This window comes from Rhinolophus ferrumequinum, chromosome 14 (genome assembly GCF_004115265.2).
Source record: "Rhinolophus ferrumequinum isolate MPI-CBG mRhiFer1 chromosome 14, mRhiFer1_v1.p, whole genome shotgun sequence".
In the NCBI taxonomy this organism is placed as follows: Eukaryota; Metazoa; Chordata; class Mammalia; order Chiroptera; family Rhinolophidae; genus Rhinolophus; species Rhinolophus ferrumequinum.
The window spans coordinates 67089628-67106225 of NC_046297.1; the positions used below are offsets into that span (position 1 = coordinate 67089628).

Consider the following 16598-nt stretch of genomic DNA (forward strand, 5'->3'; position numbering starts at 1 on the left):
ATTGTTACTATTTCTTTTTAAATTTTCTTTCAGTAGATCTCATTTATAACCATCCAGCAAAACGAGGCACTCATTACTTCTAATGCTCCTTATAGAACATATATTCTTATTTAAAGGGTGAAGAAACCAAGGCTGGGGGCGTTTTTGTAACATATCTAGGAGACATCCTAAAGATTTTTAAGTTCACGGTCATGTCACTAAGCCACATAGCTCTCTGTGGCATTTAATTCCCAGGTTCTCCCCAGGTTAACACTTGATTGTGACAGGTTGGGACAAAGTCTGATTTAAATGAGGCTTCGGAGTTGGTCCAAGCAGCTCAGTGCAGCTGATGGGCAAGGAGCTAAACAGCCTAGTGGTTTCAGCTTCTGCTTGCTCGTATAGCACCTGGAGTCACACCCAAGCTCCTGGCCTCCAGAGGAGTCAAAGCAGGCCTTACTTTTCACATCTTTCACAAGAAATACATACACATACAACCAACCAATCAGACAGGGTTAGGCCTGATACAAAGATCTACCCAGTTCTGTTGTTACCACGGAGCATGGGTTATGCCAGTGGATCCTGTACTGTGGGCTGGAGAGTGAGACACAGGGTCCAGAAAGCTCTTTTCTGTCTAAAGCCTTGGTGTCTCTGTTAGATGGGGCAGATTGGGAGGAAGTAGACCCGAAGGCTCATAGATGCTACAGCAAGCTGGGGAGACCTGCCTAAGAACACACACTAAGTTAAGTGCCCGGTCTCAAAAGCAGGTAAGCTGTCAACAGAGGAAACAAGACTCTGCTGTCAACCACCAGCTCTTCTTGTCACAGCTGATTGCCATCTGCCCTCCTACTTACTTACTAAAGCTTTTCTTTATGTCAGTTCGCTTTTTAAAAAATCTTAAGTCCCATTATCAGCAATGAAATCATGGGTTCGGTGGACTAATTATTTTTTTGTTTCATATCCATTCAATGTACAATGATATAAAAGTTGAACGCACATGTCACAGGACCAACTCGTCTTAGGTACCAGCAGCGGAATAAGACTCAGATGGGAAACCAGGTCTAGGGAAAGATCTGAGCTGGGTTCTCGTCTGCGTATCCCTCACAAGGCACTGCATCTGGTGACTATGCCGTCACTCATTCTTGAGAGCGCCCATCCCCTCTCGGAACACGGGAGCTTCTGGAAAGTCCACCCTCTCCAGGCTTGTCATGTGGGGGTGAGCACAGGGGCTCTAGATTCAGGCCACCTGGCTTCGAATCCGGCCGTCTCCTTCTGAGCTCTATGGCCTCGGGCAGGTCATGGAACCTTCTTGTGCCTCAATGCCCTCCACTGCGAAGTGGAGATGGCAGTAGTGATTATCTGCTGCGGCTGTTGTGAGAATGGAGACGTGATGTGTGGAGCACTTGGAATTGTGTCTGGCACACAGTAATCACCCCTGTTTTACAGATGAGAACAGGGAGTCACCCCGGGGACAAACTGAGTCTCTCGTCGCTTGTGTGTTAGGGTAGGAGACGTTCTAAAAGCTATGTCTGTGGTCTGCAAGCTTTAGGGGGCTGACGATGCACCAGACGGCTTGTGAGAAATGGGGCGTGCTGCTCTGACCCACCATCACTGGATTTTAATTGGCCGGTCTGGGGAGGGGCCCAGGAATCTGCATTTTGATGACTTCTCAGGGCATCTGAGGCAGGTGGTCTGAGAACCACTCACTGAGAAGTGCCATGCTGGGTCTGAGACTTCCCTTCCCCCTTCTTCCTCCCCAGAGCCCCACCCACCCCTTTTTTCCACCAGGGCAGCACCCTTGATGCTATGTAAATATCCTGCTTAGCATTATTTCCATCCTTGCACAGAAAGGGGTCTGAACAGTGTCTGGGTTTGCATTTCCACCTCTGTCAGTGAGATCTCACTTTAGGTCAGGGCGATAAGAAGGGGATAAATGAACACGGGAGGAAGATCACAGTCGTGTGGCTGAACTCTCTTTTTAAGGTGGGAAATATGCATATGGCTACACAGGTCTCGTTCACGTCTGTACCACGCGTGTCTGGCACAGAGCAGTGGACTGAAATATGTGTAGAGAAAATGAGCTATTTCGGATGCTTTCAAAACAAGTCATGGACTCCCCAATTCTACCACTTTGAAACTTTTTGAAGGGATGGCCATTGACGCATAGCCTCGTGCAATGGGATAACCCCAAATGGAGTGTAAAACATAGTGATCCCACCCACATGTATCAAGGAGCTCCTCTGTGCTGTGCGATGGCTGAGAAGGAGGGATGGTTTCCATCTGAGAGCTGAGTCCCCCCTCGTGGCAGACGAAGTGACCGACCTAAGGTCACACAGCTTCCAAGGACGATATCAGAGGCCCAACAAGGTCATTAGCCTGAGATCTGCCCTATTCCCTTAAGTTCTGCTACCTCTGTGGGTTTTGTGGTACTAGTCTGTGGGGACCAGCCAAATCAGGAATGTTCTGACAAGCTTAGTTTAGGAGAAAACAGATGGCCAAAGTCACAGTCAGAGGCATTCACAGTCCTGGTTGGGGGGAAGAACGAGCTCCTGAAAGCTCAGAAAACTTGTTTGTGTAGAAGTCCACAGTTGGCCTCCTGCTGATCACCATGCAGACCCACTGGCCTTTGGGACTTAAGTCTCCACCGTTCTGATCTCATGATGGCCTGAAGCCATCAGTCTCCTGCTGCACCTCCAGGCATCTGAGAGGAACCAAAAGAGCAGGCAGCAGCGTTCGCCGATAGATGCTTGTTCCATGAAAACCCGAGCGCCATGCTTCATTTGGGTAAAGACTATTTAATGCACCTGCTGCACGGCCTTCTCCCTTATTCTAGTAGGTGTCAGAGAAAAGAGGAAATCGTTGGGACCGATCGCAAGGGAAACTTTTCAGGGGTGGGGGATGGAAAAGCCACCCGCCAGTGCTTGATGTGGTTGCCTGGATCACAAACTGGGTACGACCTGGGGAATTCTCTAACCAGGGGGTGGAGGGTGGGGAGACCCCTCTACCTCCTTTTTCGAGGTGACCCCCCACCCACACAGTGGAAAAAGAGAAACTTATTTCATGACGATTTGCATTAAAAAAATAAAGGCAAATGAGCAAGTCCTTGGAGGCCCATGTTTTCATGGGGTTTGCTCAAGCATGCTACCCGCTCTGCCCCAGTGTGAGCGGTGACAATACAAGATGGATTCGGTGGGCGGGGGCCTCCTGAGCTGGCCAGGGCCCTCGATCTTACAGTGTCAGTTTTCTAGAAGTGGCCATGACTCGGGGAGGAAGCTACGATGTGTGCCGGTTTGGAGAAGGTGGGCGAAGGGGCCCCAGCGGCAGCAGGCGCTGAAGCCGCTGCACACAGCTCTGAGCTTTGCATGGGAAGCCAGGGGCCCCGCGCTTCTCAGGGCCCCCTGGGCATGCACTCTGTCCCACCTTATCCCAAGGTCCCGGCTCCTTTGTCCCGGGCACCTTTCTCTTTTTCCCCTTTTAGGTTTGGGGACCATAGTGACTGGCCTAGGAAGGAGAGCCACTGGACTCGCCCTGCATCTGACTTGAGCGGGGGCAGAGCGGCAGGGACTCTGCATGCTCCCTCGAGGGCGTCTGAAGGGCCATGGGACCCTGTGTAACCTGGGGGTCTCCGTTTTGGAAGAAGTGAGAAGGCTGCCTTTTCAAGGGGCTCCAGCAGTCGTGGAAGGAGCAGTAGACAGAGGCTGGGCAGGAGCCTGGCTGTCCACTCACGTGTTGAGCTGCGGCTCGGCGGGCATTGTGGGGGACGTCGGACATGTGAACTTTGCCCAGTGTGGTGATGCAAGGGAGGACAGGGAGTGAGGTGTGCTCACCTGTCAGGAGCGGGCGGCCAGGCCCCGAGTGCTGTGGAGTCCGATGGGAGGCTCCCCCTTGACTCACCCTGAGGACACCCCTGGCCACCCCTTCCCAACTCCCTGTAGGACCCACACAGCCTGCTCCCCAGCACCCTGACTAGGAAATAAAGGCCAGAGTGTTAGACGCACCCGGCACCCTTGAATCCGAGAGCAATGGTTTTTACGGTCTGGCTTTGCTTCCTGCCGGCTGCTGTCCTCTCCCAGCTCTCTGGCCAGCCCCCAAAAGCCTGTAGCTTTGGGCGTCTGGCTCAACCTGATATCTCTGGGAAAAGCTGACTTTTGTCATCACTGATTAACCTGTGATGTTGTGCCCTCCCCTAGAATGACTGGCCCCTGTGATCCTACCAATGGAACCCAAGCGTTCCTTCATTTTCAGGAGGATTTCTTAGAGCTAGCATCTAACTTTATAAACTTACACCCAAAAAGCCCTAGCAGAGCTTTGGTAATGCATCTTATATACCCCAATATTATTATACCCATGATAAAATCACAGCCGGAGCTGGCAGGGTCTGGTAAGCAAGAGCCTGGCCTGGGTTGGACATATGACTCTACAAATAGCTAACGAGACATATTAGATTCTCTTTGTGGACCTCAGTTTCCCCCCACCTATAAAATAAAGGGATTAAACCAGCCTTCTCGAAGGTCCATCACAAAATGCCACCAAATCAGCATCCTTCCGGGGTGCCACTGCTCAATCATTTTCAGCATTTAATTAAGAAACCGTTAACCACAAGCAAAGCAAGGGGGGTAAGCATAAGGGCCCCTGTGGACCCGTCACCCTGTTGGGACTATGACCCGCATCCCCCATCGCCCCTACTTCGTCCCTGACTCTCGTGGGATAGAGTTAAACGTCGCACCAAAGAAGCCAAACTTACCATCTTGGCAGGGCAGAGGTCTCTCGGGAGGCACCGGGGTGGATCGCACGCTGTTTCCCATTTCTCTCGCTCCCTGGGCTGTCGAAGACGCTCGAAGCCTGTGGCACAGGGGGTACACACAGAGAGTCAGCCACGCGCCCAGCCCTCCGGGTGGAGAATGACCCAGTTTAGAGTACATTGTGCACCATTTTTCAGGCAGCTCGCTTCTTGAAAGGCAGGTGTTTTTAGGTGACGATGAGATTCGTGAATGTTGGTTACATTTGCACAGTGTGAGTTCTTTTATCAAGGGAATGACAGAGAAAAACCACAGAGAGGGAAGTTGCTAGCAAATGCTGTTGGTGGTGAAAGTTTCCATTCCTTGCACCCCGGGCGGCAGAAAGACACCCTGCAGTGTTTGTGTGAGAGGTTCAGGGTGTCACGTGGCCAGAAGGGTCTCTCCACCCCCTGAGCCCTGACCCTGGACTCCCAGGCACCTGGGTTCAGGGCACTGCACTTGGGGGCTGCTTTACCACCCAAGGGGCTGTCTGTTTCAACTTCCTCTCTTCCATTTGAGTTTCTCAGCATCTCCAACAAACGGTGAGAGGGAAACGCCACGACAAAGCTACGTATTTGCTGCCTCCCCAAATGCTGCTCCTAAGCTTTTACATCTGCGGGCGCGTTTCGTAAAAATCTATTTTTCAGTTACAGTTGACAGACACTATTATATTAGTTTCAGGCGTACAGCGTAGTGGTTAGACATTTATATACCTTACGAAGTGGTCCCCCTGATAAGTCCAGTGCCCATCTGACGCCATACGTACATGTAGTTATTTCGGTACTACTGACTCTATTCCGTGCGCTGCACTTCACGTCCCCGTGACTATTTCGTAACCGCCAGTTTGTACTTCTGAATCCCTTCACCTTTCGCATCCACCTTCGCAACCCCCCTCCCATCTGGCAAACATCAGTTTGTTCTCTGCCTTTAGGAGTCTGTTCTGGTTTGTTCCTTTATTTTGTTCTTTAGAACCCACATGTGAGTGGGACCATATGGTATTTGTCTTTCTCAGGCTAACTTATTTAATTTAGCATAATGTTCTCAGGGCCATCCTTGTTGTCACAAACGGCAAGAGCTCCTTCCTTTTTATGGCTGAGTAATAGTCCACTGTATAGATTTCATGGCACACTTGTGATTATTGTAAAGTCCCTGCATCCTAACCTCATTTTGCAGTAAAGGAAACTGAGTCTCAGAGAGGGTGGGGGACTCGTCTAAGGTCACACAGCATGGGACTAGAGAGCTGGGATTTGAACTGCAGATGCTAAATCTCCGGTTCGTTCCTTGGTGGTCCAGATTCTGGCTCTGCACGTATAAGCTAGGTGACCTTGGGCAAGTTATTGACCTTCTCCTGCATGTTTTGGGGAATAATAAAAAAAACAACATGGGGTTGTGGCTGTAAAATTAACAGTTAAAGCACGTGAAGCACTTAAGAACATGGCCCAGCAGAAAACCCACGTTAGTTATTGCCATTTACACGGTCTTTTCTGATTGTTTATAACGATAAACATTCAAATTCTGAGCCCTTGTGCAAGCGTTTTAGAAAGGGACTTAGATAATTACAGAATTAAAGTGTTCTCGCAGGCTGCCCGAAGCCCAGAGAAGGCCGTGCCGTGGAGCTTTTTACTGTCTCTGGGGACAAAGAGGAGAACTGATGGGGCAGGGCCCCCAGCCTTGTGCACCCCAGTGGACACGCCTGCTCCACGCTGTTCTTTGTCTGCAGTTTAGGATCAAGGCCTTAGGGGTGTGAAAGGGTCCAAAAGCCAGCCATCCAACCCTACTCTAGCCTTAAATCCTTCCTCTGTTCTCTGTACCTTCAAATTCTGGAACACTCTATGCTCTCAGAGCAAGGCCTTCCAAAGGTGGAGGGAGGTCTGTACCACGTCCTAATTTGGGGGAGACACGAGGGGAGGGGATATCTTCTATACTAGGAAACAAGGAAAACCAAAATGAGTGGTTTCTGAAAGTTAATATATTTTAAATATTTGCACGAACCATGTATCACTAGTAACCCAAACTAATAGAATGTAATATCATTGTGCTGCTCCCAAGACAATTACAAGACTTGAAAAAACTAACATCCTAATGCACTGTAGAAAGTGTGGCTGGAACGGGCCTCACATTCAAAGTTAAGAATCCCATCTTATTCCGATCCTGTTGGTCTTCTTGCCAGGAAACAACAGGGTGTGTGTGTGTGTTGGGGCGCAGGGGAGGATGCTCTAAGGATGACTCCCTCCAAACTCGAGGCCCAGGCCCTTCTTTCTCCGTCTTGCCTACCCTACCCCAAATACAGTGAAGGGGACACCTCTGACCCTGGCAGGACCCTTCCTGCAGGCCGGGCAGGTTTTAACAGCCTCGCCTGGCCCCAGGGGCAGGGACCAGTGTTCTTTGTCTCGGGGCCCTAGCCTGGTGTATGCAGTGAAGAGAAAATGCTCCTAAAAAAGTGCTCGAAAAAGCATGCTTGGCAGAATGACCAGAAGTCTCATTGCCTGCATTTCAGCAGACACTTGCCGAGGGTCTCCAGTGCTGGGCCTGGAGAAAGGCAGGCACACGTGATTCCACCCACCTGACAGGGAATGTGCACCCCCCTTGCCCCCCTTAGATACATCCAGGGAAGGAGGTGGCAGCCGGCCATGTGTGCACAGGAATCCCTGGAAGCCCCCCACTGCCACCTCTGTCCTGCTCCCAGGGCTTCCTGGAGTCCCCAGGGCAGCCCAGGCCCTCAGCCCCACGTCTGTCACCACCAAGGCCTTTGGGCTTCTGGAGGAAGCTCAGGACTGGCTGAGCGGAGGCCCCGGCAGGTCCCCATGCGGAGATCACTGAACCACGCGCTGGCCTCCTGCCTCTCCCTTTCTCGTGTCCCCTCACCGCACTGCCCTGCACGGTCACCCTGCTCTCCTAACAATGCCGTTCTGTTTCCTGAGGCCTGAGACTCGGTGCCAAGCACCAACTAAGCACCAGGGACTGTGCCTTTAGCCCGCCCCCAGAGCTCCCACTGGGGGTGTCATCCCCCCCCCGACAGCCCAGGAGCCCCTTCCCTCCAGCCTGTCTTAGCTTCCCCCGCATTCTGTCCCCTCCTCTGAGTCACTTCCAAGCCACAGCCTCTGGCTGTCATGTCCATCTCTTCCCTTCCTTTTCATCACAACTCCAGAAAATTCCTCAGGAAAAGACTTTGTTATCTGTCAGAGTGAATTCTCACTTCACCTCTCTTCCCCACAACTTTGTAATCTTCTCAAGCATCCATACGCTATGATGGGGACATTCATGGAATCCGGTACAGGGAAGAAAAAAAAACAAAAAAACAGTCTTATAAGTTGCATTTTTCAGGTGGGAAAACTGAGCACCGTCCAAGAAAAGAAACATACCCAGAGTGGCGCGATGAGGTCCTGGCAGCCTGGGTTCTCCTGCTCTGACACACGCGCTCTCCCTGTCTCTGTCTGGCAGGTCGGCGAGCAGGTGCTCAGAGCAGGGGCAGGGCTGGTTCCAAGCCCGCCGCACCCGCGCTGCTCAGAAAACCCCATCAGGTCTCCACAGCCCCTTAGTGGTCTGCTCACTGTGGGCTCCAGGAAGGAGTTAACTTCTCCGAAAGAGGCTTTTATTCGAGAAGAGTGTAAAATGCCCCAGAGAACGAGAGCTGGAATCTCCCTAGTGCAATGGCTGAACAATTTGATTTAATCTGTGACAGTTTTATACAGCGGCTGGAGGTGGGATGAGACATTAATTGCTTCTAGGAACAATAAGGAGAGGGCAAAAGAGAAACGAGTTAATTAACTTTGGCGCTAAAAAGTCTTGATTTGTTTCTCCCTTTTCTTTGTGGCGTCAAAGGATCCGGACTGGTACCGGCCTCTCGTTTTCCCCCCAGTCTTTGGACCAATGCTGCCTTTTTTGTGTAACCTTGGGCCTCAGTTTACTCTCCTGAAAAATGAGATGAGTCGAAAAGATGATCTCCGAAGAGAGAGCCACTTAGCTCCTTTTAATTCTTGCAATCAAGACTCAGTGACATTTTGAAAATTATTAATAAGAGAAAAGAGCCATCATCGTTTTCGTGTGAAGTCCCGTCAGACAGAATGCAGACCTTGTCTCTGTGTTCTTCAGGATGGGGGGATGGCAGTCTGTGGGTGCTCTGGGCCCACCTTCTGGTGAGCGATTAGCAGACACCATTCCGTGTCATCTTCTAGCACCCCGGAGGCAGAGCTTCCGCTTCCACCTTCTCAGGGTGGAGGCTGACCGGTTAGCTCCCTGGCTCACACTCCCCTACCTGGAAACGCACAGAGCAGGGGTGCAGGGGGGGCACACCTACCTCTCCTGACTTCAGAACCCACGTCCTTCCCCCGGTGGAGAACCCGCGCTGCTCTCTCTCCACAGCGAGGAAGAAAGATCACCAAGGAGCTCTGGTCAGTGAATGACTGGCCACCATTTGAGGAGGCACATGTCATGGAAAGGTCACACGCCTGCAGGGAGCTGCCGTCAGGAATGTGGGATGTGCCTTCTCCAGCTAGGTTTCTGTTTGACCAGATCAGGGATCCTTTCATCACGCGCTCTGCCTGGTCTTGTAAACATAGGGGTCAGGCTTCTCAGAACCTTCCATTCCCGCGCAGCCTCCTGGGATAGGTCTGTGTGCTCTCTGTGCATCTAAAGGCCAGGCCTCACTGTTGGAATGGAAGGTACCCTGAACCCCTTCATAGTATGCAAAGGGGGAAAGAGCTTGGGGAACTCCAACCAAGGGAAGACAGGTCTGGACTCCTCAGTAAAACCAGGAACAGGTAGAAACCCTTGGCAACGGTGGGAATGTGAAAACTTCCTTAGGGACGGAATCTTCCCCGTGGTCTTAGAATTTCTTCTACAAAGTGTGACAGCTCTAAGCCCCTTCACATGACCTGCTTCTAATGTGTGTGAATGAGATGCCGCAAACAGACGACCTCACTGGCCACCATACCAGAACCCCAGCAGCAGCAGTCGTTACCAGAGTCACCACGCCCATCGTGGCTGATCCACTCTTCCTCTGTGCCAGGCCCTGGGCTAAGTATTTCACAGTGGCCGTCCCCTGGGTTGCTCACAACTTCCCTTTATAGATGAGTTCAATTAAGTGACTTGTCCGAAGTTATCGGACTAGAAAGAGCCAAGGCTGGGATGGGTTCAAACCAGGTCTGCCGGACTCCAAAACCTGTGTTCCCAGCCTCCCCGAATTGCTGTCCTGCTTTCCTGCCCTCTGGTCTAGTCTAAGAATGCAGCAGAAAAGTGACTTTTAAAAGTCATCCGAGCAAACTTCAAGGACTGTAAACTTTTGGGTACAACTGTAGTACCAGGGACACAGAGGTCCCAAGGGTCTCTTGGGTGTCAGGTGGCAATGCTTGGAGGCCCAGGTCCAGGGAGCTGGCTGCGGGGAGCAGAGGGGACCAGAGAGAGAGGCCAGTTAAGGCCTGCTAGGTTTTGGCTGTCATGGTCACTCTTAGATGGCCTGGCGTGGTCAGAAGGGCAGGAACGAATCATATGGGATGCTTCCCAGACTTTCATAGCATGATTTTAAAGAACTGTGACTGCTATGAGGGGGGAAAAAGAAAAAGCAGCTGTGCTTATACCATCCCAATTTTATAAAACTTTAACATGTATATGCACAGAGGTCGGAAAATATTAAAGGAAATTATTTCCAAGATGCCTGCAAGGGCTCTCTCTCTGGGTAGTGAGTTTATAGGTGAATTTATCGATTTCTTCTTTACAAACCTTTCTAAAATCTCCAGATTTTCTCCCATGTGCACGAATTGCTTCTATAATTGGAAGCAGAACTTGGAACGAATACTGGAGCTTTGAAAGGGGGTTTTCAAACCGGGAAAGCCTGGGTTCAGATTCCAGCTCCCGACCTATTTACTGGCTGTGTGTCCTGTGGCAAGTTACTACACTTCTCTGAGCCTCCATTTTCAAATCCATAAATCTGAGATACAAATACATGCCCGGCGGGGTTGTTCTGAGGATTAAATGACAAATTATATCCAAAGCAGAGAAAAGATTAGTCAGATAGGCTGACAAAAATTTTACCAAAGCCGGATTCCTTGGGGGTTGGATGGCCAGCTAACTTGCAGTGCAAGTTCCCCTCCTTGGGCCTCGGGGTCCTCAGACATGTGGGAAAGGTTGGGCCAGACAACGGCGATGGCCCTTTGGACTCACCTATTCCTGTGCGGTGACTGGTACCCGGTCTCCACCCCGGTGACTTGGGGCTTGCCCAGTGCTGCCTGTGGTCTGCCACTGCACACGGGGGAAAAGAAGAGCTGGCACAGGGGCTTAGCATCGGTTGGTTTCCATGCCAAGGATCTCGCAGCATTTCCGGGGGCACCCCACCACATCCTGACCTCGCACGACAGGTGCACCTACCCTGTGACCCACATTGTTCCCTGCTCTCCTCTTGGGGCAGGTGCAGCCACAGGCCTGCCCCCACCCCCCAGCCCCACCTTGTTCTCCTTTCCCTACGGTACAGCCATGGCCCCCAAGGCACGGCCAGGGCAGGATGGATGGAGTGCAGGCAGCCAGCTCCGAAGGGCGCAGCGCCTCTCCTATGTCCTCCTCCGGCCTGACTCAAAGTCAGACACTCTAAAGGCCATGTGGGGGAGACTTGGGGATCCTCTCATCCAGGGTATTTCAAACCTCCTGCTGGTTTGAAACCTGTTTTAAGAAAGTTTCCCCAGAAACTCAATATATAAAATAGAGAAAAACAAGGCGCTGATTGGGGTGTGTGTGTGGCGGGGGGCAACCCTCTTGCCTCTCTATGTTGCCTGATACAATGCTCGATATTATAAATCACCAACGGAAAAATAGCAATTCAGTGCCCTCGTATTACACAGGAAAGGCTCAGAGAGGGCAAGCAACCTGCTCAAGGTCACTCAGTAAGTGTGGACAAGCGCTCTGTAGGTTTGTCCATGCCTAGAGAGCCATTGCCCATTTGTCAGTGTGGCTGTGGGTCCTGAGCCATGTGTCTGCCAGCCTGTGTTCTGACGCCTTCTGCCTGTGGCTCCCCAGAAGGAGTCTCATGTACTCTCAGGCTAACAAGGAGACCCGGCTTTGATGGAAGCGTCCTATAAAACAGTTTGTGGTCCTTTCAGGATATCATAGGAAGAAGCCAAATGTGGGGCCCGTTGGTGCTGGAGTACCTTTCAGTTTCACCCCTTACTAAGTTACTAAACTTTGCATTGTTTTTTTGTTTGTTTTTATTTTAAAAATGGACAGAGTCCTATCGTCCTCGCAGGGTTTTCCCAAGTGAGGATTAGAGAGCAGGTGCCACAGGATGAGCACAGTGGGGGCTCCCCTCCCTCCCCTGGCTCCTGGCTTGTGGCTCATCTCTGTGCTGACAGTAAATGTGCCCCCGACCTGGCGGGAGTCTCTGTGAAGCATCGTCTTGCTTTACTATCTCGTTGAAATCAGAAGTAAAAATCCCCCCATTTCTTTCTTTCCTAGATCAACTTTTCATACACAGAGCCCCCTGCCCCCCAAAAAAGAAAAAAAAAACCCCGCCGCAAAAAAAGAAAAAGAAAACACAGAGGGCTGGTGGGATATGGTGCCAACCTGTCTAAGTTTGTTGTACCCCAAACAACAAACCCCATGCTATGAAATGGGGTTGGGCCCCAGGCCAGGGCCTGGACACCTACCTATTTCATCTATAGCCGACTGAATATTTTCGCAACACTGACAATGACAACACCGTCGTAAAGACACCTGTTTTGATATTAGACTACACAGAAACACCATTACACAGAATGAGAAAACAGTCAATTCGAAGCTGGCTTTTTCTTTTCATTTGAAACCTGGATCCTTGGCAATGCAGGTTTACTTAGAAGGAGGTGGATGGAGCATGGATGGAGACGCTAAGGCTGTCTGGGCACCTGGGCCCAGGGATTGACAAGGTAGTGATTCCTTTATTCCATCCCATTTCCCAGCAAGACTGACTTTTGCTTTCTCTTCACCTGCATGAATCCTAGTGCAGCTCATAAGCTTATAGAGCGAGAGGGAAATCGCTGTTTTGCTGAATAACAGCATTTGCGTGCACTGACCCTCCTGCTGGGGAAGGGACCTCACTCCTCCCGGTGAGTCACTTGTCACAACACACAGATGCCAGGCGCGAGGACAGCTGGGCTACTCTGTATTCAGCCCACCGTCCACTCCTCCCCTCCTCAGAAGGCCTGTATGTATTGCGCTGAAGTCGACCGTGATTTTAACAAGCATTTGTGTGATCGCTTGCTGAGTGACTCTCTGCTTACGAAGACAGGTTAGGTCCAGTTTTACCCCTGGCTAGAAGGTGGTGGATGTTCCGTAAGGAAATAAAAAGCAGTAGAGGAAAACTGCAGAATCAATATGCCTAGGAGAGCTGCATTGCTGGCTATCATTATGCATTTTGAATAACAGGAAACCAAGGCCTGAACATTTACATAACTTGTCTGGGGTCACCCAGCTGGTCGGAGGCGGAGGCAGGATTTGAATGCAGGCCTCTGGCTCCAGATCGCGGCCGGCTGTTCATGATTGCGCTCTCAGGCCTGGGAATTGGAGAGAGGATTGCACAAAAGCTGACTCTGTCCTTTATTATGTCAAGCTCATGGCGCTACCTTTCTGTGTGCTGGAGGGTCACGTACGTAACAGATGTTCAGTGGATGGCCCAGTCGGTGTCTTGATAGAGTAGTGAATGGGAAATTGGTTCCTGGGTGATTGGCTTTATATTCAGAGGTGTCAGTTTTAAGCTGACCGTCCGCGTGACTTGGAGGGTGTGGGGTGGGAAGGGGAGGGGGCAATGGCACGTCTGTAAATTGGGAAGGAGCCTGGCTACCTCCCGGGGTTAATGTGAGAATTCAATTTCACAGACTTGACTGACTGAACGGGTTCCCTGCTGCTCTCTGTTCTGGATCTGTTTGCTCCCTCTGTGGCACACAGCATGAGCACCATGTACTTGTTCCTTTAGGTGTTTACAAACCCCAGGTTGTAGACGTCCTGAGAACACAGTCCATGCTATTGTATTCCTCCATGAAAAGTCACGACCTAGCAGGCGCCTGGCACATAGTAAGTGCTCACTGAATTTGGCTGAGCGGCTGAGAGAATTATGTGTGGAGTGCCTGGCCGTGTTGCACTTTCAGGTCCAGCCTGACCCTCTCAGGGCAGTCATTTCCCCTAATGACCATAATGAGGACAAGTCCCACTTTCTCCTGAAGCTCTTGGAGTCTCCCCAGCTTCTCCCACCCCAGCCCCAGCTGCCTGCAGGGTGCTCAGGAGGGAAGTGTGACTTGGCAAAGCTGTTTGACAACAAAAGGGAACCACTGAGCCTTTGAGGCGCCACCGTTTCTATCTGTAGCTCGAGTTATCGAGTTATCCTAATGAAATGAGCCCCCTGCCCTAGTGGTTCTCAGATGGGAGGAAGCGGTTTGAACCCAATGTGCTTATTTCCTTTGGAACTCTTGGGGAGGAGAGAAAGGGAGGAAATCTGTCACATGCTGTGGCCTCAATGCATATTTATTAAGGGAAGGGGTGGATGGATGGATGGATGGATGGATGGATGGATGGATGGACAAAAATACTAACAGGACCCTTACGTTACTGACAAGAGTCACATGGGATAGCCTGACATGCTGGAAATCCTTAATGAGAATTTTAAGCTCCAGCCTCTCTCAGAGCTGGGGTACATAAATACGTGCAGAATGTGCAATGAATAATTAAAAACCAGCAGCATCTATGAATGCAGGAAGCTGACTGGGGTTTACCGGAATGAATAATGTCTACGTCTTTAAGACACACGCTCCCCTTGAAAAAATGTTACCAGCTCTCGAAACTCAGAGAAGGAACATTTTTTTTTTTTTCTGTGTTAGGAAAATGATTCAGTTTGCTGCGATGCAAACCTTCCGTGTCTGCTTCATTTACTATATCAGATGGAGGAATAAGTTGCTGCCCACACCTCGAAGTACTCCAGTCAGTTGAAGTACTTTAATTGTCTGGGTTAGGGGGTGAGTTCACGGCAGCTATTTAGTATTTAGCATCTCTTACATATTGTTTACCATGTAACTTTCTTACAAACACACCAGGAAGCTGGTCTTTTTTAAGAGGAGGAAACTAACACTCAGAGAGGCAAAGTGACTTGCCCAGAGACACACAGCTCTCTGGCGGCCGACCCAGAATGTCCACTCAGGTGTCACTGATTAAGTCACACGGAGCTGTCTTGCTGCCCTGATTCTAGATCTGTTTAAGATGCAGGAATCTAAACAGATTTCAGTCTGTCTATTTCCTAGGTTTTCAGTGCTTTTGTTATTAGTCTACTTTTCAGAGCATATTAAGCACTCTTGAATAGCGTCCTCCTAAGCGGAGAACATCAGTTGCAAAAGATTTTGCCCGAACTTTGATCTGGGCTTACCTCCCCCATATTCAAAGCACCACAGCCCAGATTAGAGATCGGAGGCTCAACATCTCATAGCAAACCACAGAATGGCAATTTGCAGGACATGCGGTGTATTTCTCCTAAAATGAAGAGTACTGCTTTAAATACACACTTTTGTCCTTCACACACTTGCGCTCCCTGAGACTCTCCCCACCTGCTCCTCAGCCCTTAGGGCTACTCACTGCTGTGTGATTTAGAGGAATCCCTTAACCTCTCTGAGCCTCATTTTCTCATTTGTCGAAAGCAAATACTAATTGTAACCTTGCAGAATTGTTCTGAGGATTACAGGGAAATGCCTTTTCATACAACACCCCTCCCCTGGCACTTGGCACGGCCGACCCCATCCCTTCCCACCCGGATGCACAGCCCCAGTTCAGGACATTTTGATGCCAAAGGCTCCAGTCAGTTCCCTGACACCAGGCTCTCTGGACACCTAGGAACAAGAAGAATATGGCGTATGCCTCATCCCCTGTAGAATTCTAGTTCTCCGAAATCTCTACTAATCCTACCCCTGGCCCTATACACACACCACCGACTTTGATTTTGATTACTTATATGATCGGCGTTTTCCCAAAGAAGACCCCCACAGCCAAACTCTAGATGCACTGCTGTGATGGGTCAGCCTCCCTGGGCTCCATGCACCTTTAGATGGCACGACTCCATGCTGATACCATGAACTGAGCACCTCCTACGTGTCTGAAACTAGTCCGGGCACTTTGCATATGTTCAAGCATACAGTCTGCCCCATACCTGTGAGAACTGGGTCCCAGTAGACCCAGTACTTTACGGAGGAGAAAATGAAGTCTAGAGAGGTTTCAATGACTCGCCCAAGGTCACACTGCTAGGAAGTCTGAGAGCAAGCAGCAGTTGCCCTCAGTAAGAAGCCTGCAATGTGCCACGCTGTTCTGTGGCTGCAAAGTGTCCTCTGGCAGGAATGCGCCAGCCCCAGCTCTCCAGCCCTTCTTGCCATATAATTACGCACCGAACATTCACTAAGCGGGTGCCGCGTGCTGGGCACTGTGTTGGGTGCTGGGCTTCTCCCGGCCTGTTTTCATAGACAGAAAGTCTCTGTGTCCAGAAAGTCACCCCCTGCCAGCTGTGTGTCTGAGAGCTGCTGATGTCTCTCCCTGCCCAGCCCCTGCCGTGGCCCCCAAGATACCTTCAAAGGCTGGACCTGGTCTCCCTTGGGAATAGCTGAGGAGGGTCCGCCAAGAACACCATCACTGCCTCTCCATCAGCTGCTGCGCTCCTGCAGAGTGAGCGGGCGGCCCGGCCTCCGGCTGGTGTAGTCAAACCCATGCTATCAAGAAGAACAGCAGTTGCTAAATCAGCCACACACTTCCTCTGCTAGCAACGAGGGAGGCGCGGACCTTGCATAGGGGCTGGTTCCTGTTTTTAGTAACCACTCTGAGCAGGCTTCCCTCTGTCAGGACCGGGGAGACAGTGGCGTT

The 16598-nt window shown here is 50.7% G+C and overlaps 2 protein-coding genes across 4 annotated transcripts in view; one reads left to right on the forward strand and one right to left on the reverse strand.

Moving 5' to 3' along the window:
* Positions 1-16598, forward strand: part of TG (thyroglobulin) — a 216260-nt gene that overhangs the window by 150563 nt on the left and 49099 nt on the right. The window lies entirely within an intron of this gene.
* SLA (Src like adaptor) overlaps positions 1-16598 on the reverse strand; it is a 57180-nt gene that overhangs the window by 17613 nt on the left and 22969 nt on the right. The window contains exons 1-2 of one of the 3 annotated variants that reach the window (XM_033126379.1): positions 16307-16539; positions 4721-4818 (exon numbers count right to left, since the gene is read on the reverse strand). In XM_033126379.1, the coding sequence (XP_032982270.1) occupies positions 4721-4781 (61 nt within the window). In that variant the 5' untranslated portion in view covers positions 4782-4818; positions 16307-16539. Of the gene's footprint in view, positions 1-4720; positions 4819-9051; positions 9221-16306; positions 16540-16598 lie in introns of those variants that run through there. The other 2 variants (XM_033126380.1, XM_033126378.1) reach the window with 2 other exon arrangements.